At 38.6% G+C, this 22,681-nt stretch overlaps 1 protein-coding gene across 2 annotated transcripts in view; it reads right to left on the minus strand.

The window, feature by feature from the left end:
* EPHA3 (EPH receptor A3) overlaps positions 1-22,681 on the minus strand; it is a 176,339-nt gene that overhangs the window by 20,875 nt on the left and 132,783 nt on the right. The window contains exons 7-13 of one of the 2 annotated variants that reach the window (XM_077174600.1): positions 21,298-21,457; positions 19,726-19,828; positions 19,210-19,277; positions 15,501-15,626; positions 10,801-10,986; positions 6,926-6,987; positions 4,476-4,685 (exon numbers count right to left, since the gene is read on the minus strand). In XM_077174600.1, coding sequence (XP_077030715.1) covers positions 4,476-4,685; positions 6,926-6,987; positions 10,801-10,986; positions 15,501-15,626; positions 19,210-19,277; positions 19,726-19,828; positions 21,298-21,457 — 915 coding nt within the window. Of the gene's footprint in view, positions 1-4,475; positions 4,686-6,925; positions 6,988-10,800; positions 10,987-15,500; positions 15,627-19,209; positions 19,278-19,725; positions 19,829-21,297; positions 21,461-22,681 lie in introns of both variants that reach the window. The other variant, XM_054654880.2, reaches the window with a different exon arrangement.

A 22,681-nucleotide genomic window follows, 5' to 3' on the forward strand; every position in this document is an offset into this window, starting at 1 on the left:
GTTTTCAATAAAGAACACGAATCCTGAGGGAAAGCCACATCTTAAATTTACATCAACAAAGACCCCACCATGATGAAGAGAATCAGACATGTCTCACTAGACAAGGTAGGATTTTCATATTGGATAGAAGGTCTTTATAATCTTATGTAAAAAGTCATTTATGCAATTGGAGAAACACTTTTACAAAAAAAGAAAAAAAGGACATTAATTTAGTGTCCTCACATTTTGGGACTGCTTTATTGAAGAAAGATTAGAAACTCAATGAAACAATTTCTGGCTTTCCTTTACTGAAAAAAGAAGGTGCATCTACCCCAGATCCTTATTGCAATTTGCAATCAGTGGCTTTCAAATTCTCTTTGCTAACTCTCAGCTGTAATCCTATACAAACCTGTAGATCCACATAGCATTACCATAAATAACTCAAAAATATTAATTAAAATGTAGTTAAAAAAAGAAATCAACTGCCAGTGAACAGAGTCTAAAAGTGTAATTTTGCTCTTCTGCTCCTCAATTTGCCATAAAAATGTCATAATTATTTTTAAAAAGAGATTTTGCTGAGTCTTTTTTTTGGAATAGTTTAAGAACAGCAATATATTTACTGATTATTTTCTGAAGATAAGTACAGTTTTTATATATTTTTGTCATGGTCTGCCTTTAAGGACATGCTCATCATAAAGCCCAGCTCCCCAAATTTGAGTAGAAAGACAGGTTTGGTGTTAGATATTGTAAGAGTTTGTTACTTCAGCTCAAAATCCCAGGCACTCTGGGTCAGAGAACCTCTCTCAGGGTTGGAAATCAGTGAGCCAGGAGTAACCAAAAGTTTTATCTTCTGTAGATGGAGCTGCTATTCCTGCAATATCTGTCTCTCCAACATAATTCATCTAAAGTCAATGAAGTCCTCAATTTATTTCGAGCACGTCTGGCACTCCAGCACAAGGCAGCTGTTTCCAGGGCTTCAGAACCCATTCCAATATTCTGATTTATAATCTGTTACAGGGTGACAGCCACAGGCACCTAAGCCACAGGCCTGGGGAGGAGTGAATCAAGAAAAATGGATTCTAACTGAATTACTAGAAGGAGTTTGCAAAAAGAGCTGAAAGTAAAAGCCTGACATTCATTCATTATACCAGGACTTAGGAGAGGCCAGGAGATATCTTAATGGCACAGAACAAGAGAGATTCATGTGAGTGAGATGAGCCAGTTTTCCCTTTTCACACACCTGACATTATCTGATGCTGCTTGTCAGTCCCTGCGTGTTTTATATTGAGATCATCTCCTCCTTGAGTAGTCAGTGATGACAGAGCACTGCTCCTCTCCTCTGTGCTTTGGAGCAAGAGAATTTATGGGGGTTTTGATCCTTTTTTACCACACCCTTCAATACATTCAGATTTCATCACTGTGATTTTGCATATAGGCAAAACACAACTGATTTCTGTCCAGCACAGGCTGCATTTACATTAAAATGCCATGAATACTGGTGATGTATCTGTGTGCCTAAATAGTCAAAGTTCATCTACAGAACACCCAAATATTGTCTTTGAGAGACATAATTACAGTCCCTCTGCAACTATGATTGCTTAAATTCCCTTCCACTTCATAGTGTGTCATTAGTCCACCCACTTGTCATACAGACATCTGAAAAATAATAAGGATAAACCAGATCCATTCGAAAATGACAATTTTAATACAATCTCAGTGTTTCAATTAAAAGTGAATAGACATGGAGAATGTGGATAATTACAGCACATCCCCTCAGGCACAAAGACTTGGTGAAAAAATTAAAAAATCCAAACAGTCAGCCTGGTTCACATGCTGGCTTCTGCTTCTGTAAGCAGGCAGACCCCAGGCAGCCAAAGGCCTTTTGTGGTATCAAGGCAGTGACAATAATTCAGGAGGTAAAAAATGACCCTCTCAGGTAGGAAAGTTCCTTACAACTCCTGATTCCCTGTAATTCACATGTGCACTTGTGATCTTTGCATTGTCCTTCAGGCTTCTGGTACAATAGCATGAATATCACAGATTGTGCATTGATATATAAAGGAATACATAAATTATTGATGTATAAAAGGATACATCTTCATAGCCTTAATGCAAAGCTTCAGACATAGCTTCTGAGAACAGCACAACATAAAATTTCACCCAGGCAGTGCTGAGTATTGAAAGCCTGGCTGGGCTTCTTGGGGGTAGAACAATCCTGACTTGCAATTATGAATTAAAGCAGTGAAATCATTCTCAGGCTTTGACATTTACAGGTGGAAAATAGGGGTAGATAAGGAGCCTAAATGGATAAAGCATCCATCTTTGCAGCTAACTCTATAAATTTCCTAGCACCACTGATACTAAATGGACAACTGGGAGTAGAAAGAGCTGGAGGACAGGAGGACATCAATATAATACACACTCTGTAATGCTTGAAATTTGAGTTAAAATTTAGATTTTTTTGTTGCTTTTTAAAATATCTTGTTGTCATCCTTTAGTTTTAAAGACATTAAATAGTTTGGGACAATTCCATTATTAGGTATGAAATAGTTTGAGATGATGCCATTATTTTTAAAAAGTGGCACTATTTTGGTCCTATAATTAGTGGTTGCAAAATGTGCTAAGCCTAGAAAATGGTCCTGTGTATTGTGAAATATCCAAGCAGCAGGAACACAAACTGTTCATCTCTCTGCCAGTGGAGTGAAGCTCTGTTTCACATCTGTGATCCCCATTTTTTTCAGCTGGGGATCAAACATCCCACCTGGAAACACTCCCCTGACATCTACATAGGACTCACTTCAAAGCAAAATGTGAACAAAAAAGATGAATATCAAGTAGCCTTGTTCTTCTCTCAGAGCCAACATGTGGCACAGGTATATTCACAGCAACAACTCTTGAAAGAAAAATTCAATTTGTCCTAAGTTGTATTTGAAGGTTTTAATTATCTGAGCATCTTCCTGCAGCAGTTTGCACACACACCATAAATGCCAGATGGAGTTTACTGAACACAGATGATTACACTTCACAAAATAGTTTCTTTCCATCTGATTTCACTATCTAATTGCAAATAAGCAGGTAGACTCAGAAAATAGGTGGCAGGGGTAGAACAAGAGGAAATTCACACAGAACACTGGAGGAAAACACTGACACCCTGTGCACCCTGATTTGTCCAAGCTACCCACAGACATGTCACTGATGTGACAGCTTCATCCAATGCTTCATTTTCAGCTTGATTTTAAGAGAGCAAACAAGTATCTGACACAGCAATACACCTATTTTTATTTTTATTATCAATTAATTAATAATTAATAATATCTTTATAATATTTATTAATTAGTGCTGTAACACTACTGAGAATGAACACTGATTTCTCCTAGTAATGTCTCCTCATATTAACCACTGCAGATCTCTGCAGACAGTTTTCTAAAGTGCTATATAATGCATATTTCTAACTCCATGGCAAAGTTTATCAGAGGGCAAAGAAAACACTGAAAGGTCAAGTAAAGAATAGAGTCTTTATGCCTGCTATGTTATGAAGGTATGATAAATGTATCTATTAATGTATGAGTATATAATGTGTAAGAAATCTGTCATTTCTTCACTCATTTCTCACACGTTATTTTATTTCAATCATGAGGAAGGCAGCATGCAAACTATTAAAATTATTGATTGCTCCTGTCAGTGTTCAGGAATGAAACAAACCTTAGAAAACCCACATTAAGGTTATGCTGATACATTTTAATCTGGTTTGTACAGTGGAGATGAGGTGATTACTGTGAGCAATGCAAATGACACTTGACTAAGATACTGGATGTTAACGTCACTTTTTGTAAAACTAACAAAATCCACTATAAATAGCATTAAAATGAACAACCAGATAGTGCAATACACATAAATATATAATGCTGAAGGCTTCCACAAAAAAATGGAAGTGTAATTCAGGGTGATATTCAGATATGCATTTTTTTGTTTTACTCAGTTAGGGGTACAAGAGCAGGTATAATGACACACCCTTGAAAGAACAGTGATTGCAGTATGCCCCAGTCAGACATATGTCCTATCATGCTAGAAAACACACAAAAATTCACTGGGTAGGATTTTTTTTTTACTGTGTGGGAGCTAAATCAGCAGTGTAACTAAAACTTCTCAAAGCACACATGAAGGCTTAAATTACTGTGTGCCAAAAGAACTCAGACTTTAATTGTAATATTCGCTCCCTTACACATCCAGGAGAAAGAAACGGAGCCAAGAATTTTGCATAGTCTAAGAAAAGTAATCTACTAACACAAGCCATACTTTTTGTATGGGCATTTTCTCTTTTCTCCAGGACATGAATTTTAAAAAATAACTGTGATGAGCTCCTGGTTTATTGAACACCTCTGGGCAGACAGGACTGACTGCCCTCCCACACCCTCAGATTTCAGATTTCCATCAGATTTGAGTCTTTGCCACAACCAACAAGAATTTTAAAAAGGTAAAGGAACACAGGGACTCACCCTTGTGGTGTAAGCAGCTTCTGGGTCATCCTCCAGTACACGAGAGAGACCAAAATCTGAGACTTTGCAGACCAGGTTGCTGTTGATGAGGATGTTACGAGCAGCTAAATCCCGATGGACGTAACCCATATCTGACAGGTACTTCATGCCAGATGCGATCCCTCGAAGCATGCCCACCAGCTGGATGACTGTGAACTGGGCATCATGCTTCTGGAAAACATTGGAAATGTCATCTCAGGGATTGCTCATGTTCCTTCCTGCATAGATTTTTTTCATAAATAGCCTGGAAGCTCCTCAGCTGAAGAGCTCGTGAGTCAGGCGTTATGATTTAAATGCCACATGTTGGTCTCCCAATCAGCTGAGGGAAGGGGACAGATTTGCAATTCAGATAAAAATTCATTTTTCCCCTTCTTGCTGTCATCAGAGTTTTAATTTCCTAGATGGGGGACGTGTGAAAGCAGCACATAAATCTAAGTCGTGTGTGCTCCTGAGACTGGAGTGTCAGAACATTACAGAAACAGATGTCCAACTTCCCTGCAAGGCCACAGGATTTTCTAGTGAAAATCTAAGCCATCCCCAATGGCCTAATGAAAGTTTTCTATTACACAAGAAATTCATTTAACAAAAGAAAATGCTGATCTGAATCAATGGCTTTCAAATTCTGTTAGCTTTAAACTCATTTCAAAAATTCAAAAATTACTGAAACACATTATGACTAAGCCTAGAAAGCATTAGTTGGATATATTTCCAATCATCTACTTCTGGGCACAATTCATATCTCCCAACTATTACTAATCCTGTTTGCTAACATCTACTTTTGATATTGATATATGGATGTATAGACAATAGGACAGCATTTGCTGTAGTGCAGCTCTCAGATGAATTCCCCAGTGCTGTAAATGTAACCTCATGGGCAGCTCTCCAGCTCCTCGTGCTGCTGCTTCTGGAATTTTATTAAATACAAGGGAGCTGGCTCTGTCACATGAGGTGATCTGACATGAATCAGTCTGCCAGACTGATTGCATCCATTTTTCATTTTTGGTTAGTGTACTTGGGGGTAATATTACCACTGGAAACATTAGACAAATATATGACACCGTGGATCCCTAACGAGTCTCTTAGAATTCTCCTTCATGAAGAAATTAATATTTTAAAAGATTCTTAGCAGTTGTCTGTCCCTTTTTTATCAGAGCCAGCACAAGAGAATTTTATATAGACTCTGGAAAAGATTTCGCTAAAAACCAGAAGGTTTCTAGCCATGAACAGAATCAGATGCTCAGAGAGCCTCTCAATGGCAATGAGGAAAGCAAACTAAGTAGTTCCAAAAGGCATTTATAAAAAGGTTATAGGGCCTGAGTTGCCTGTGATATTAATGAGTCACAAGGTTCTTATCTATGTTTCCACATAACAGTAGTAAAAAAAAACCAAAAAAAAAATCACAGTAAAATGAAAGAACAAGCTGAACAACTGTTCTGTGCAGTCAGAAATTATTCTCCCTTCCTCAGGGCTCTCTTCAAGGATTTCAAGTCTAAACAAAATATATATAGTTCAGTACAGAGATATTTCATTCAGCTATATTGACACATTATTTATATGTATTTTACATGCTCCAGTGGACACCATAACATATATAGTACATAGAGAAACTAAGGTTGACAATCTATCCCCTTTTGGGGTTAAATGTCTAGTTCAATGTTATGAATTTGGGGGATAATGTCATTCAACCGTGGCAGAACCAAAGCAGTCTCCCAGCCAAAGCTGAGTTTGCCTTAACAAATTAAAACTAAACCAGTGTTTCCCCTCAGATGGGATTTCACTTCTCCTACACTCCTTGTTTTGCCACAAGTAAATCTTGGTGACGCGGGGAGCGTTTGAATTTTTTTAGGCTCACTACCAACTTTGACAGAAAACAAAGATAAATCAGCCACAGCATTAGTGTGTCTAAGATTGGAAAAAGAAAACAGGCCAGTACATGTTGTTAGCTAAACATTTCTAACATCCTCAGGTATGGGGCTATTCTCTCAACTTTTCATTACTGATAAAATTTCCACAAATCTAGTCATTTTGAAAATCTCTTGCTTAGACATAGAGACTGCCAACCAATAAGCATAACTGCATTACAGTCATAATTCAGCCTCCAGAAAAACAGTTCTCATTTTTTGTGTGCCAGAATGTTGCTTTGTTTTGTTCATTTTTAATAGATATGACACACTAATGCAACCAAAATTGCCTTAATTTTGGAATAATGCTTACTGCAAATGGACCAGCAGATCCCATTTGCTGGGAAAGTGGCTTTCTGAGCACATCATGATACTCACAAACCCAAATGAAAATAAAAAAAATATCAAGCAACAAGAGCTGATGATGAATCAGTGCAGAGTGGCAGTAGACCCCTAACAAGTCCAGAACAAGAGCCACTTCTGCCCCATTTAGTTTCCTGTTGCACTTACTCGTAGGAAGCTGTCCAAGGAACCATTTTCCATATATTCAGTAACAATCATAACTGGTTTACCTGGAAATAGAGCACAGGGGTCAGGCTTTTCAAAGAAACACATTGGAATACCATCAGCAAACCCAAACATTTTAGGATTGTGTCCAAATCTTCCTAACTCCAAGGATAATTTTTACATTATTCCTTTACATTTAGAAAGGAAACAAAAGATATGTGGGCAAACTGAGGCTGGGTGCAGATACAGATGGAAAGGAAAGTGCACAATAAAACACAGGGCACAGGAAAGAGAATCAGAGCTGTAAGATGGGCATTCCCTCCTTCCAGGCACTCCTTTTCTCTGTGCTGGGATCCTTGACAGTGCAAATTTGGACACAGCTGAGACCTGAACATGCTGCACCCACAGGGCACTGGCAAACTCTAAGGAAACAGCCCTTGAAAAGCCTTTTTTTTTTTTTTTTCCCCAAAACTCATCCAGATATATTCAGACCAGTTTTTGAAACCATTCCCTCCACCCTAGGGCATTTTGTGACACAACCAAGATTTTCTATGCAGCTCTGACAAGCTGGAGAGAAAGTAATGCAAAAAACCATGTGATGACAGGGAAGTTTTCAGACCAAGGTCATTGCCCTGCTAATTTTACCATCATATGGATTTGATTATTTCATAATATTTACTAATGCTTTGCTTATTTTCTCTTTGTGGTAGAGAGAAAGCTGGGTAAGACCATGAAGTTATTTAAGGAGATGAATTATTATTGCACATAAAATGCAGGAAGGCATCTGACCATAAAAGTAGGACAAAAGGCCTGCATATTGTAAATGGGCATGGTGAAATTTTAGCTTTTAAAACTGAACAGCATGAGGCTTGAAAAAGGTACCCAGCTTAATTAAGAAGAAGAAAGCCATCAAAAAAGCTGTCAATGGGAACAACTTTTTCTGTTTGCTTTTCAAAAAATACAGCTTCTACCAAATAGAAATCTTAGAAGAAAAATAGTAATTTCAAAGAATGAGTTTAATACAGAGAAGAACATTATGAATTAATGGGCTCAAATATCTTCTTTCTGTGGTACAAATGATGTGTTATACTGTGGGAGTCACACTAATGACTAGTTGATTGACTGTCATCCATTCACCAGTAGGAAATAGCGTACGCAGAATATTAGTCTTGAATGATATGATACAGATAAGAGATCTAACAATGTAAAAGCTCAAACAAAAAAATCTATTTATATTTAGTCTTGCTAGCCAGAAATACTTAGTTAAAGAAAAAGCACTTAACTTGCACTCTGTGTGTAACATGAATTCAAAGGGATTTCTGGTAACACCCAGAATATGCTGCTGGACCTTTCAAGTACAGGGCTATCCAAAATTTTCTATGATAAATTGATTTACTTTGCCCTGCACTTTGAAGCCAGGAGACAGGTGCCTGGTTTCTGTACAAACTCAGGCAATTTTATGAGACTTTATCAGAAGAACTAAATTAGAGTAAGAAATATATCTTCCAAATTATTACAGGAGCATCTTCCTGCCTTGCTCACCCACACTCCAAAAGTCTAAGTGCAGGGTTTCACCCTCATTCAGTTGGAAATGTGCCCATAATAAGAATCACATGCTCTGAAGTTTTAAAAGAACCTTCTGCATCCATTTATCAAAGCTCAGCCGTTTATAAATGATAACAAGTTGTGTCAACAGCATTGCCCAGGTTTACTAGAATAGCAGGCTGCAAATTGCTGTAAATTATTAGTAAACTAAGCAGAACATGTGTGCTGGTTGTTAAGACTGCTGCCTACAGTGTGCCCAGGAGTGCAGGGCAGCAGCTGGGAAATGCAGAAATCCACGAGGAGCAGAGGAACAATTCTGCACTGGAGGCAAGGCTGGAAGCCTGATGTGGTGGTTGATTTGTTAAAAAAAAAGACCAAACAAAAAACCCCTCGAAAATCCCAAGCTTCTTGTCCTTCTATCACCCTGCAGAATGTCCATTAAAACAAATAATTATATTTATTATTATATTTAGTTTGTGCCATATACTTTTGCCCAGTAAAAAGCAGCTCCAGAGTGGATTTCTCAGCTCCCGTTCTGGAGCTATCTGCAGAGGGTGTTGTACCCCTGAGGTTTTATTGGCTTCAGCTGGGAATATTCAGTTTGCTCTCTCACACATTGATGTGATGGGCAGCTGGCACTCCTGACCTCCTCCCCCAGCCCCCCAAAGCAGACAGCAGTGCTGTGAATGCACCTGAGTGGCAAACTCACTAAAAGTCACTCACACAGAGTACAGAGAGAATTAGTATGCACATTTAAGAGCAAGGCACAAATTCCTGCCTGTACAGTAATTAAATTATTGTCTCAAGTGCTCCAGGAATACAAAATGTAACAAAAGATTTTAGCTCAGCTGTGTGCAGGCTGATGCTGGTGTTTCAAGTGATTTTGTGACTGCAAATCTTATTCTGACTGTACAAAATGTGTGTCACTACAAAGCAGGAGATAACCTCAATTTATGCAGGCAGACCTTTCCTAATAGGACTGTGAGACCTAAGATAAACAATAATTTCTTTGTTATTGAAATCAGCAAAATAGAATTTCATGAATCACATATAGAGAAGGCATTATTATTATTATAATTGTGACTCTTCACAACATGTAGTGTTTTACATACCTTTCACTAGTGACTTTTAGACATATTCTGGTGGGGTTTTCATTTCTTATACTTTTCAGCAGTATGCTATGAAATTTTTTCATGCCTATCTTTGTTAAACTTTGAATCACACAATTAAAAACCAAAATTTTCTTCAAACTAATAAAACCATCTACTTAAACCCAAACTGTGTGGTATGTTTCTATCCACCTAAACTAGAAACATCCCCAGCAAATTCCAAGCTGACCACGGAAATGGCAAAGACCTGCTTTGCCAGGAGGGTCCTCTGGGACGAAGAAGAAAATATCCCTCCAATGTTTTTTGCTCCCATGAAAAATCTTGGAGCACTCCTTTTTTTTTTTTTTTAAGATTGCCTCATATAAAATATTATTGATCTCCCACTTAATAACTAATATAGGTAGATAAATTTGATTGCTAAATGTATCTCTTCACTCTGCAGTGGATATATAGAAAATGTGGCTGAAGAGGGTTATTGAAATATATTACTTTTCCAAGAGGGTACCACATGTACATGGAGGTTTCAGTTAAATTTTTTTGATCTCAAAAAGAGAAGGTGATTTGTTATCATAAACAAGAATGAAGAATATGCTTTAACAAAAACAAAACCAAAAAAAACCCAAGCAAAAACATAACTTAAGCACCAAAACACCAAAAAGCAGATTTAGAAAAGGCATTTAAGTAAATATATATATATAAGGACAGAGATAAAATTAATTTTACTACTGATAGATTAAATCCTCAAGACTTCTTTGAGATTTTTACTAAGATGTTTGAATTCTGGAATTCTGGAGCTTTAACATGCCTTGTGCTTGTACGTATTGAATATCCCATGCAGTACTTCCTCTGCATGAAAACCATCTAGGAAAAAGTTTGGCTTTATTTAATGATTCACTAGAACCAGTTGTTGTACTAGCTAGACTGTTCATTAATTAGTGCTAATGAAAAATCTAATGACTTAGCTGAAAGCAGAACACAGTGAAGGTCAGTGCAATTAGGAAGCCTCATCAGTCTCCACGACTCCTTACCAGATCATCACCCAGTGTCTCCTGGCCCTTTTGGAGCAATTTTGGAGCAATTCCTAACTCTGGAGTTTATTAAACCTGCCAATTTATTATTGAGCTTTTTGCAGAGCGTAAACCTGGATGACTTCATTCATAATTCACTTTTTCTCTCCTTTGACTGATCAGCAAATCAGATAATTATTTAGCTGGAATTCCTTACTTTTAGTGACGACTCCCTCCAGCCGGATGATGTTGGGGTGGTCAAACTGGCCCATGATGCTGGCTTCTCCCAGGAAGTCCCTCCTCTGCTTCTCTGTGTAGCCAACTTTCAGGGTTTTGATGGCCACTGAAATTTCCTTTTTAGAAGGCAGCTTCAGGCGTCCACTGCACACTTCTCCAAATTCTCCTAAAAAAAGAGAATGGAAAAGTGATGAAAGCTGAAATGTGGTTTTTCTGTAGGGATTCAAGGAAGAAGAATCAGCACTCAAAAAAGCCCCTCGAATGTGGTGTACACTGGTTTATCCTTTTGCAATATGCAAGAGCAAAGCACAAGGAAAATCATCTTAGCATTCAAAAGAGGAAGTATTAAATATACAGAAAACTGTTGGAACAAGACACCTCACTTGATTTTTTTTTTCTGTTGAATAATTTTTACACAGATCACATAAGGAAGTTTCAATATATTATTATTTGAGCAGCAACTGATTTCAATGCCCCTTTTCAGCTTTTCTTTACTGAATATTTTTATTTTTTAGACAGCCAAGTTAATCAAAAAAGGCCTGAATAAATGTGTGATAGGGCAATGACCTTTCTCTGTTGCTAACCCAGGCTAGATTTGAGTCAACAACATAGAAATTAATGTTACCATATCTTACCACCAGCTGCTTCATCCTCTAGGCATAGAACTGTACTATCAAGGTAATAACCACTCAAAGGAAGATATACTTTTATGTACATACATATTGTAAAAAAGCACTGACATTACATCCTTTGATTCTAACACTGTTTGTATTTCAGGCTGCCAAGAGTGGCAGCAGCTCAGAAAACAAATTTTAAAAGCTGTTACTAGTAACTAAAGGGAGTTGAGTTCTTTTCAGACCTAATTAAAAGCATTCAACTTCTGCAAGCCCAAATGACCATTATACTTTACCAGGAGTTCAAACACCCACCCCAGCTCAATACTGTCAGAGCACCACAAAATAGGAAGACCAAAGCACATCTTGAAAACAGAGGGAAGGCGGAAAAAATGCTTGAAATAAATCTTGTAGCACCCTGCTTCCAAATCCATTTTCTTGATGTTTTAATGGTCACAAAAGCTATAACAAGCTAAGCTCTTAGAACTATTTTACAGTTACTGTCAATGGAGACTTTAGCTATGATTTCAGCCAGCAGCCCAGAAATCAATCCTTCATTTTAAAGCTGGAATCATGTATCTGATATTTGTTTAACTTCTGGGAAGGAAAAGGTTATGGGTAATGTCCATCAACACAGTCCCATTCAGCCATGGCTGAACAACCCAGAGCTTGAGTGATTAATCAGATTCCAAAAGTACCTCAAGGCCAGCAGATGCTGCAAGAGAATAAAAGATGGGCTCTTTCTAGCAATGAAGTTTGCTGTTGTCTATGGATATAAAGCAGGTTCACTTTCTTGGAAAATCATTTCATTGGAAAGAGCTCCCCAGGCAGCCCAACTACATTAACCTATGATTTTTAATCTCCAGGGCAGCATGGATGCTAAATACATTTATCTGGTCAACACCCATAGTGACCCCTGCAGTCACACCACAATTTTTTCTGCAAATTATTATTATTATATGATCCCAGTAAGAAATGGACTGGGTCTCACCAGACACTGCTTAGGAGGAACAAGGGCTTGTGCTTGAGTGGAAAACCTGGCACTGACTGTAAGATATGAGGATGATGGCTTTTCATACATAGCCTTCCTGAGGTGTTTATTTTTACTTACACCCCACACATAAAGATTGAATAACCTGCCCTGCTGACTGGTGTGTCTATTTACATGTGGGAAGCTGATAGGGATTATTTAGGAGGGCTGTTCATGGCACAAAGATCTCTCTTCAGGATATCTTAATTTCTTTTAAAAGAGGTTATTTAGTACATCAGGGGATGGTGTTTGCTGTGCATTTAGACTCAGGGGAACAGTAAATGAAGATTCTGTGAAATCAGCTACTCCCTTCACTTTGCTGCATTTTAAATCTGTGCAAAGAACTCCCTCAGATTTGGAGATGCATCAAAGTTCAACATTTCATAAACCTTGGGAACATTAGCCACATTCACTGGGACACTGCAAACCTTCACAGTAAGTTCAGAGACAGATAGCCCCTGAATTTTGTGAGCAATTTGATTAACAAGATGTTGTGCTACAAATATATTTCTTCTTTGGAAGAAAAGCAAATGCTTGCTTTATTGTTTAGCAAAGCACATCGTTAAATCCACCCCAAATCAATAAAGTACTTTCTTCAGTATTCTCCTACTGCCCAGTTGGATTTAAACTCCTGAAGTGGTTTGTTGAACTGAATCCATAAAAATAAGTGAGTTATTTTAAAAGAAAAAATTACTGTAAAGAAAAGTCTGAAAAAGTGGCTTCTGACCTCAATTTTCTTATGCTTAGCCTCCCACTAAAATCCCTTGTGTTTTTCTTGAGGTTCTTTTGGATAAGAATATTTCCTTATTTCATTTGTGTATGTTTTCAAAGCTATGTAAGCTCTGAAAGCCCTCTCTTTTCAGAGACTTCTGGCTAAAGTTGTGAAAAACTGCTTGGAGCACTTCAGAATGTCGAGACTGCTTGCCTGACTTGAAGGTCTCATTACTTACGTCACACTCCAGGGCAGTTAAATGAATCCCTTCTTCTCAAATCCCTGTCTTTTTTTTTTTATAATTTCATCCACACTTGCCTTGCAAAGGACAAGGGCAGGAAGAGACCAAGTCATTCACTCAAACAAGTCATTGACTCAGTAAGAGGCAGGAAATGCCTTTCTGGTTTTGGGGAGAAGTGTTCCTGCAGAAGTTGCCTCAGAGCACTCTGAATGTGAAAGCTACCCCGTGCTGGGGGTAATAGCAGGGTAAAGTGATGCCACAAACTCATTTTGGGAGCTCCCAGCCCTCTGTGGCCTGATTTTCATCTGTTCTTCCCTTCCTGGCTCTTCCTGATGGCATCTCAAGCAACTGCTAAGAGGAAATGTTAACTATAATGCCTCATGTGCTCCAGACTACATGAACTGAGTTATGGTGCCCAAAAAAAGGTGTTATTACAGCTTGAGTGCAAGTTTTAATGTAAAAAGCCTGCAGGAACCCTCTGCCACTTGGCTCAGTTGGTTTGAGCAGGGTGCTGCTAATGCCAAGGTCCAAGTTCAACCCCTGTGGGGGCCATTCATTTGAAAGTTGGGCTCCACAATCCTTGGGGTTCCCTTCCAACCCAGAATAAACTGTGATTCTCCCTGCAGTGGAGTAGAGAGGCTTTTAAAACACCTGACTCTCAAAATTTTTGTCTCTGTTTCCAGAGGCCATATTCGACAAAATTTGGTTTTCTTAGCATTCTGCTATGCATCTTAACTAAAAACAGGTCAGAGCCAGCAAGCTGTAAAACATTACATGATCCTAGGAACTCCTTTTCTAGATTCATAAATTGCACACAGCCCAAATTTAGAAAGTTTGCATTTGTGGGGCTCCTGAAAGTCCTACAAGGAAACACACTGCTCCTGGACTTAAATTTAGAGTGTTCCTCCTTCTCCGCCTCCACACAAATTCCCTGCTATGTGCAGTAAGCAGAGCTTTGCTGCCTTGACTGAAGATGATGGAGAACAGTGCACTCTTGTGGGGCAAAATTAAAACCAGCAAGGAACATGGATTCCACCTTTCCGTAAAATAATTTCAACCTAACAACAGTTGAGTAGCTTCTCAGTAGGAGAGGATGAAAACTGTTCCTTTGTTTGCTGGGTGATTCAGGAGATGCACTGAGTACAGTACCTTGGGTTCTGCACTTTTTCCAGCTGAAAATCTTTTGCTGTGCACTCAGAGTCTGTCTCTCGCATCTCATGGTTTTAATTCAAGCCATATACTTAGAGAGAAGCCAAAAAAATCAATAATAAAGGAACAAGTATTTTTCAATGGATTAAAAATCAATAGTACTCCTCATAAATGCTTTAATATAGGAGGAAAGGCAACACTCCATGATCTTCTGGCTCAATGAGACAATCTGCCACTTCAAGGAGCAAGCACACATTCCATCAGGAGCTACATGCTCCATTGCAACACTCAGTGTAATGAGAATTTCTGTAATCTGGCTTCTCTGATACAAAATCTGATCATTTCACCAGCTTGTTTCCTGTAAATCCAACAACCTGTGGCATCTTTATGGCTCAGACAACCAGTTATTGGACAGACAACCCTTTCCTCCTAAATCAATAATTCAAATCCAAAGCAGTGACCAAAATCAATCCAATGGCCAAAGGTCACTGCAGCCTGATGGATGCATGGTGACTGCTATGAAATGAGTTTGTGGTTTCACTCAAGGCATAATAGTCAAGAGTCCTTTTATGGGGAAAGAGAAAAAAAAGAAAACATCTTCACAGTTGATAACATTTTCTGTGCTGACAGATTTTAAAGAGAAACATAGAAGTGAGGCAGAATGATCTTTTCCCTTCCAACAGTGGTGCACTCAAGTATGGGCTTGGTGTCCTTAGAAAAGCTGTCTTGCTGTCTCCTTTCTTTGAGAAAAAAAAAAGAAATAGAAAATTGTGTGCCTTAAACTTTGCACTGAAATCAGCTGCAAATGTGACCTGCTAATTTGAAGACTTTCTAGAACATTTTCTTTCCGGTCACAACTATGAACCTAAAGACATAAAACAGTATATACACAGCAAAAATTTATCTTTAGTTCAGTATATCTGGTGATCATTACCTGCTCCAACTACTTTATCAATGGATATATTGGAAGCATCCAGTTCCTTAGCAAATTCATGCACAGCTTGGTTGGGATCCTCATATGTGTGTGGATCTACATAAGTTCTCAGACCTGGGAGCTTTACTGTGTAAAAACAAATTCAGAGAGAAAATGTTACTTAGACTTGAAATAAAGCTCATGAGACAACAGAAACCAAATCAATAGAAGGAAGAGGAAGGAAAGAATTTCCTTTGAAGAAGGATATTCTTCAAACCAAACTGGTTTTTGTGGGTCCTCAGAATCTTTGTACAGAATGAAACCAGACACTAATGTAGTGCAGAGAAGTGTGACAACCCATTTCAAACATCTGCAGTTTAAGGCAACATTTAGATGCTGCCTTAAATTGACCCTTCCAAAGCAACAAAAAAGGGGCAAGAAACAAAATGTGTTGCTACAGTCAACCTGATAAATTCTTAGGAATATATTAAGAAATCAGATTAACTCCAGTTTTTTTTTCCCTAAGTCCATCAACAAGATGCATAATAAGAAACTTATACATTAAAAGAAATGCACCCCTGCCTCAATCTCTCTGCCAGAACACTCAAGGATGGCAGATAATTGTTCTGAATAAAGGCTGGTTCTAAAGCTTTGCTCCCCATACATCCATGTTATTATTTTGGGCACCTCTAGAGTTCCTTGGCTAGGGATTGCTGGAAGAGATTATTGCCAACCTTTGCCTCCAACAAAAATGCTGAAAGCAAAGCACAGCCTCATTCCCCCTGCCCAACTCAAAGCTTTGCTTGTGTTTGCACCCAGTCCTTTCTGTGCCTGCCTCTGTTGTACTCTTTTTACAACAGGAATATGTTTTATTAACAAAAAGTGAAATACTCAGCTTGAAGTTTTCTGCTTCTGACACAAACCCTACATTCCCAGACATGTATTCCAGCTTTCCCTAACTGTACCAGTAGGTCTTGTAAAAGATATTAACTCCTTCAACAAACACTGCTCTGAACCACTCAGTAATATCCTTTCCAGCTTAGCATTATTATAGTGCAGCATTTTTTTCACTGCTAAAAGAGTTAAACCTTTTTTTGTTGGGGTTGCAAAGATAGGGAAAAAAAAAGCTTTGGACCTTGAGAGCACAAAATTGTTTTATCAAACAATGCAAAATGTATGTATAAAAAGGAAAAAACCCCTCAATTTTATGAGGATTTATTGGCCTCAGAATATAATCATACCAGTTATGATAACTGGGTAACACTGCAACAAACAAAAAAATGATAAAACTGAGTTCCCAAGCTAATTGCCTTGAAAACAAAGCAAAGTAAGAGCCAAGCTCCCAACACAAGGTCTGCGTGTGCACAGCCTTAAAAGCCAACTGTGTTTCCTTCAAGAGCCTGATGATTACAGAATTACCTGCAAGTAAAACAAAAAGTAATTGGCTGTATATTGCTGTTGGTTAAAAGTCTTGTAAATGCTCCTTCCCGTCCATGCTGAATGTGCATTACAGGCCCCCTCACATCCCCAATAAAAATAACAATTAAAAGCTTTTGCACTATGGGGTTTTTGGCTTGGGATTTTTAATGCTGACCCCAGAGGTTCCCAAGATCAGGTGATGGTGGTTGCAAGGAGAATAATCCCTTCACACCAATAATTAAGGGCAGCCTGTGCAGTAACTGGGTTCTGTCATGAAATACAGATAATAAACACGTGCACATGTGTTAAGCTGCACTACTTTACAGCTCATTCTGTGCAAACATAATAATTTACATTTTCATTTTAACGGCACAAATTGCCCTAAAGGTAGCAAAAAAATAAAAAGGCCCAGCCAGAGGAGGCAAAGGGAGAGGATCTGAGGAGGTGAAACATTTTTATTCCTTTGAAGTAATATTATAGGATTTGTAATAAGGCTGCAGGGAATAGCTCATGGCTGGAGCCTTTTTAAAAGTAATTCAGAGTAAACTGACTGAAATAAACCAGCTGCTGTGTATAAGATGCTGAAAGTTTACGACAGCCATGGAAGTTACTTTGTCCTTTTTCAATTCATGGGAGCAATTTTCTTACTCTTTGGGAATGACTGTAATTGGGTAGATTAAAAATTTCAACAGCCACACACGTACATACTTACAAATTCCAACAGATAAATATCTGCAAAATCCAGAATAAATAATTTTCAAGAACTTCTAACAGACATACCAGGCCCTTGATTGGCTCTGGTCTTACTGCATAGTGAATCAGCATGGCACTACTCAGAAAACAGTACATAAATATCTAAAGCCAAATTAAAAGCAATTTAATCCACAGGAATTTAACAGCACTGCCATGTTTAAGAATAGTGATTGCAACTTTCCATTGTGTGGGAGTAAGGAGAGCAAATTCTGACCTGTTGTTTGTCTGTGACACTTATTTTACTGGCTGCTTTTATTTTATAACCTCATTAAATTTGGATGATGAAGCATTAATTCTATGGGCCACATGTAACCTTAGAGATTTTTTTGAGAATAGTTGGTTAGCAATTGTTGGGCTGCAGCTTGTGTATTCCCTGACAGTGCTGGGGAAGGAGACAGAAATGGTGGATATTCCTGCTCTTGGTTCTCTGGAGATAAGGAAACTTTAAAGAATAATAATTTGAACAGTCAGAGAACAGTTATTCCATTGTCACGAGGATTGGGAAGCAGCTCTAATTTCCAGATACTGCAGGTAAATCCCTCATTAAAATGTTAATTCACTTATATTTGGGGAGGGGCCACCTGATTATGGTACCAGCAGCTCTTTTCTTGCAAACAGTAGTGCCAACATTGTGTGCAAAAAACCCCACAGATATTAATGGTACAACATGCTGAACAACAGAAATACATGGCTCAACCATGGTTTACAGGGTGTAGCAGGACATTCATCTGAAGCTGAAACAAAGATGAACTACTGCTTCTTATTAAAGAAAAACTCATTAGACATCAACAATTATGTGGGTGAAAAAAAAGATTTTCTTGTCTTGGTGTCTATTAGGGGCCTTATCTTTGCCTGTAAGGATTTAAAAATCCAAAGTACAGTGATTAAATGAAAAACCAACCAAGTAATCCTCCCATCCTTGATCAGGAATTAGGCTATCACCTTATTTTCCCCTCAGCCTCTCCTGCTCCAAAACTATTTTTTTTCCTGTTTTAAAGGGTGTATGGATAGAGTTTTGCCTGTGAACCAACCTTCAGGATCCACAGCTCTGCTATGGAAAGTGTAACAAAATTATGCACATTGCAAAGGGGATCTAGAATCACATTATTACATTTAATTGTAGGTGAACTTTTTCAAGCAAGCAATTTTCACAGCAGCTTTAGTATTCATCAAGGTGGGTTTAGTTTATTTATATTTTGCTTTAAAGAAGGAAAATATATTTTTTATACTTTATATAATGAGGAAGCTGCAGTTGTATTCTGGATTTCAGTCCTGCTCAGCAGGATCAATATCACAATTCCAACCACATGCATTGTTTGAATATAGACAGAGATGTTTTGCTCATTACTAACCTGAACACAGATGAAAGAAGCTGAAACAAAGAATAATTGTTTGGGGAAAATCCCCTTACCCACAAGAGAAGGGATAATTCTCTTCCTAATTTCACCTTGGTTTAAGTGAGGTATGGCTCTTTTTTTTTTTTTTAATTGAAAAATATCAGTTACCTAGGGGAGGAATTCAACAGATCTGGAAGCATTAAAAGGCTTCAGTAACTTACAATGGCCATTCCCAAAATGCAGCCTTTTCTCATCAGTGCCATGTTTAGACTTTTTGTATCCACAGAATCTACAAGCAAAGAGAAAAAAAAATTAATACAGAGAATTTTATGTGTTAACTGCAGGTGGAAACAGAATAGAATGTTTTCCCTGCACAATTAAAAGCCTGTTTGAAAGTTTAATGATATTTACATTCTCTGTGCCCTATAGAGGCATGTGATGTTCTCAGGGAATTTGAGGAAATTGGCTAATGAGAGGATTTGTTGATTTTTGACCCCTACAGTTTAATTTTACAATTGCCTGAGAATGTGTTTATAGCATTTTTTAACAACTGCTGCATGATTTGGGCTGCTAACGTGAGCAGGCTCATTACTGACTGTGAGCAGTGCTTGGAACTCCTGGGCAGCAGACAAAGGATTAAAAAACAACCACACCATGACACCCCACGTGCCACTGTCACCAGGGCCCCCTGGGACGGGGCAACAGGAGAAAATGTGCAAATCAGACCCCAGACTCACCTCCCAATCAAGACATACACCACCACTGTGAGGAGGATGATGGCCACTGCTGCTGAAATGGCAATCAGCACCACCTGGCTGTTCTCACTGGAGATGGAGAAGGCTGCAAAGGCAACACAAAAACATGGTAATAACCTCACACACACACTCACATCTCATTGGTGACATCAGAATTTACATGCACATAGGGGACAGGCATCATTATATAGCATTTGGTCTCCTGGCAGACATTTAATTCAGGGCATAATTTTTTATCAAACAAATAAATACAAGGGAAGAAAACTTAAGACTCCAACCATCTTTGCCAATTTACCAAAGCTGTTTCTGCTACTCTCAATTTTTTACTTTTGCTAATTGTAGCAACTGCTGGCAAACTGATGCTAATATAAAAACATATACATAAATACAAACATACATGTCATGTATGCCATATATACTTTATGTCATGCTCAGTAAGGAACATTTCCTTGGCAAGAAATCCCACAATCACCTTCACTTCCCCTTCTGTATGATGGAAAGTGCTTTCAGGAGCTAAGTTTCCCAGTTAAGCCTGACAACATCCACATGAAGGTTGTGGAAAGCCAGGGCACACAGCCACAGATGTCTACAGGGAAAATAAGGGCTATTTTCTGCCTTATTTTGGGTATCTCCCTGTGGTCCCTGAGCATGGAACTTTACAAAATGAACTCTTACAAAATAACAGGATGGCTTTAGACCTTTGGTGTGAGGACCATTGTCCAGCTACCATTCCTGGCCCACACTGGTTAGAAAGCCTCTGTTTAGGGTCACACCATCCCCATCTGTGCCTGTTACCCACAGCTGCACCAATTTAGGATAACTGGGTAACACAGCAACAAACTCATTCCATTTGTTGGTCATCTGTGTAGTTTGTGCATCTCTTTTTGAGATGTGCACCCCAGTCTCCTTACACATTTCTACTTTTTCAATTTCCTCTTCTTTTGGTAACATTACTTTGCAGAGAAAACACATTAACCTCTAATCTGTTAGGTTTTTTTATCTGTGCAACTGATTGTTTCCTCCTTGCTGTAATTGTCCTAACTTGAGTTCTAGTTTCAACTAGAACACCAAAGCTGCAAGTCACCATAACAGCAATTTGTAACTAAAGGTTTTTAAACATGAAGCTTGTTTGCCTTTCAGAATAAGAGCTAGGGTGGAGAAGGAAGAAGTGGGGATGAAATACATAATATATCACAAATATACATAAAATCAGGGTGAAAGATTTGGCTTGACACTACTCTTTGTTTTTCTATCACACTTCCTCCCTCAGCAAGAGCCACAGTCTAGCAAGGCATCACTTCTGGCTTGAGGTAGAAGTAGGGCAGGGAATGGAAGTAAACACCACCTGTGATAGTTCTGGGATAGAACTTTCTTTACAGCCTGTTTCAAGTTTAATGATAAAACATCAAGTTATCCAGCAGTGCTACCAAGAAAGACACATCATAAATAGTTATGAGACACATTTCCTCAGCTAGAGGAAGAGTGAAAGCAGCCATTGAGATCAGTCAGGAACTGGGCAGGATGTCAGCAAAAACCTTTTGAACAGATACATACAGTCTGGGCTGGTCTCAAACTCAAACTTGCGGCTGCTGGTGCCGTATCCAGCTGCAGTCCTGGCTCGGATTTGGAAGACATAGGTGGTGTCAGGCTTGAGGCCACTGATGGTCACATTGGTGCCCCTGGCTCTCAGAATTGTATAGCTTGTCTCTTGTTCCTGCTTTTGAAAAAAAGACATTATCAGATTAAAACCACACCCTAAAAAAAAAAAAGAGCTAGTTGGTTCTAAATTACTGCAAATGTCCTGGAGACATTGGTGTATTTTTGAATATTTATAGCCTAACAAATACTTGTGCAAACATTCATTTTCAATCATCTTTTAGCAAGATACCTTAAATCATCAGATTTGCTATGGTATTGTGCTGTAAATTAAATATTAGACATGCTGAGTTTATGACATTTTATTAAATGGTTTTTGCATCATTTTGTCTGTGGTCTGTAATACAACAAGAAAATTATTAAAAGATTATTTTAAAAAACATAAATCAGATTTGCCTACTGCACTGAACTGGAAGTTGTAACAGGCCAACTTAGACATTTTAGGGCCCTGCAGAGCTGTTGCAGGATGCAGTTTTTACTGCCTCACATTTTACAAGACAGTGGTTACCCTTTATAACAGTCAGAAGGGAAACCCCACTCAGGTTCCTCAGCTCAGAAAAAAGGCAGATTTAGCTGGTTTTCTATTATGCTATAAAAACTATGAGATAGTTGTGTCCATCCTCATTGTGACAAAACCACACTGAACTCAGTCCTGGACTATGTTCAAAATCCCTCTCTGCTTAAGAGTCACCTATGTCTGACATAACGTTTGCTATATAAAATAAGAGGAGGACTGGTTTGTAATTTGGTAAGTTTGGATACACTTCACACTGTGTAAAAAGCTAATCCTGATAAAAGTATGTCTCTGTCCCACTGTAAGCACATAATCTTAACATCTAAGCATGCATTTGGGGCCTGAGGTACTGCTTATTTTACTAAAGCCATCTTGTACCAAAAGAGCATTTTTGGCTTCCTAAATATGGCAGCTGGAACAATCTCAGGAAAAAAAAAAACCCTCTTGGCCAGCAGCCACACATGTGGGAAACTGTGAGAATCTCAATTGTTTAGGTTCCCCAGCATGAACTTTTTTTTTATTCTGGAGGTGGTGGGGATTTCGTTTGGTGGGGATTTTGCTTTGAGCCCCGTGCAGAACACTGCGGCCATTGAATCCTGCCGGGCTGAAAGCGGCAGCCCAGCGCAGGCACGTCGGATGCAGAGCATCTCACCCAATCCTCATCATGTCTCATGGCATTGCATTAGCTGCTCAGGGGCTGACATTTTCACTCTGACAGCTCTGCAGTGCCAATGCACGAGCTCAGGGGCTGGAAAACACCCAACACAC

Source organism: Agelaius phoeniceus, chromosome 2 (assembly GCF_051311805.1).
Source record: "Agelaius phoeniceus isolate bAgePho1 chromosome 2, bAgePho1.hap1, whole genome shotgun sequence".
Classification (NCBI taxonomy): Eukaryota; Metazoa; Chordata; class Aves; order Passeriformes; family Icteridae; genus Agelaius; species Agelaius phoeniceus.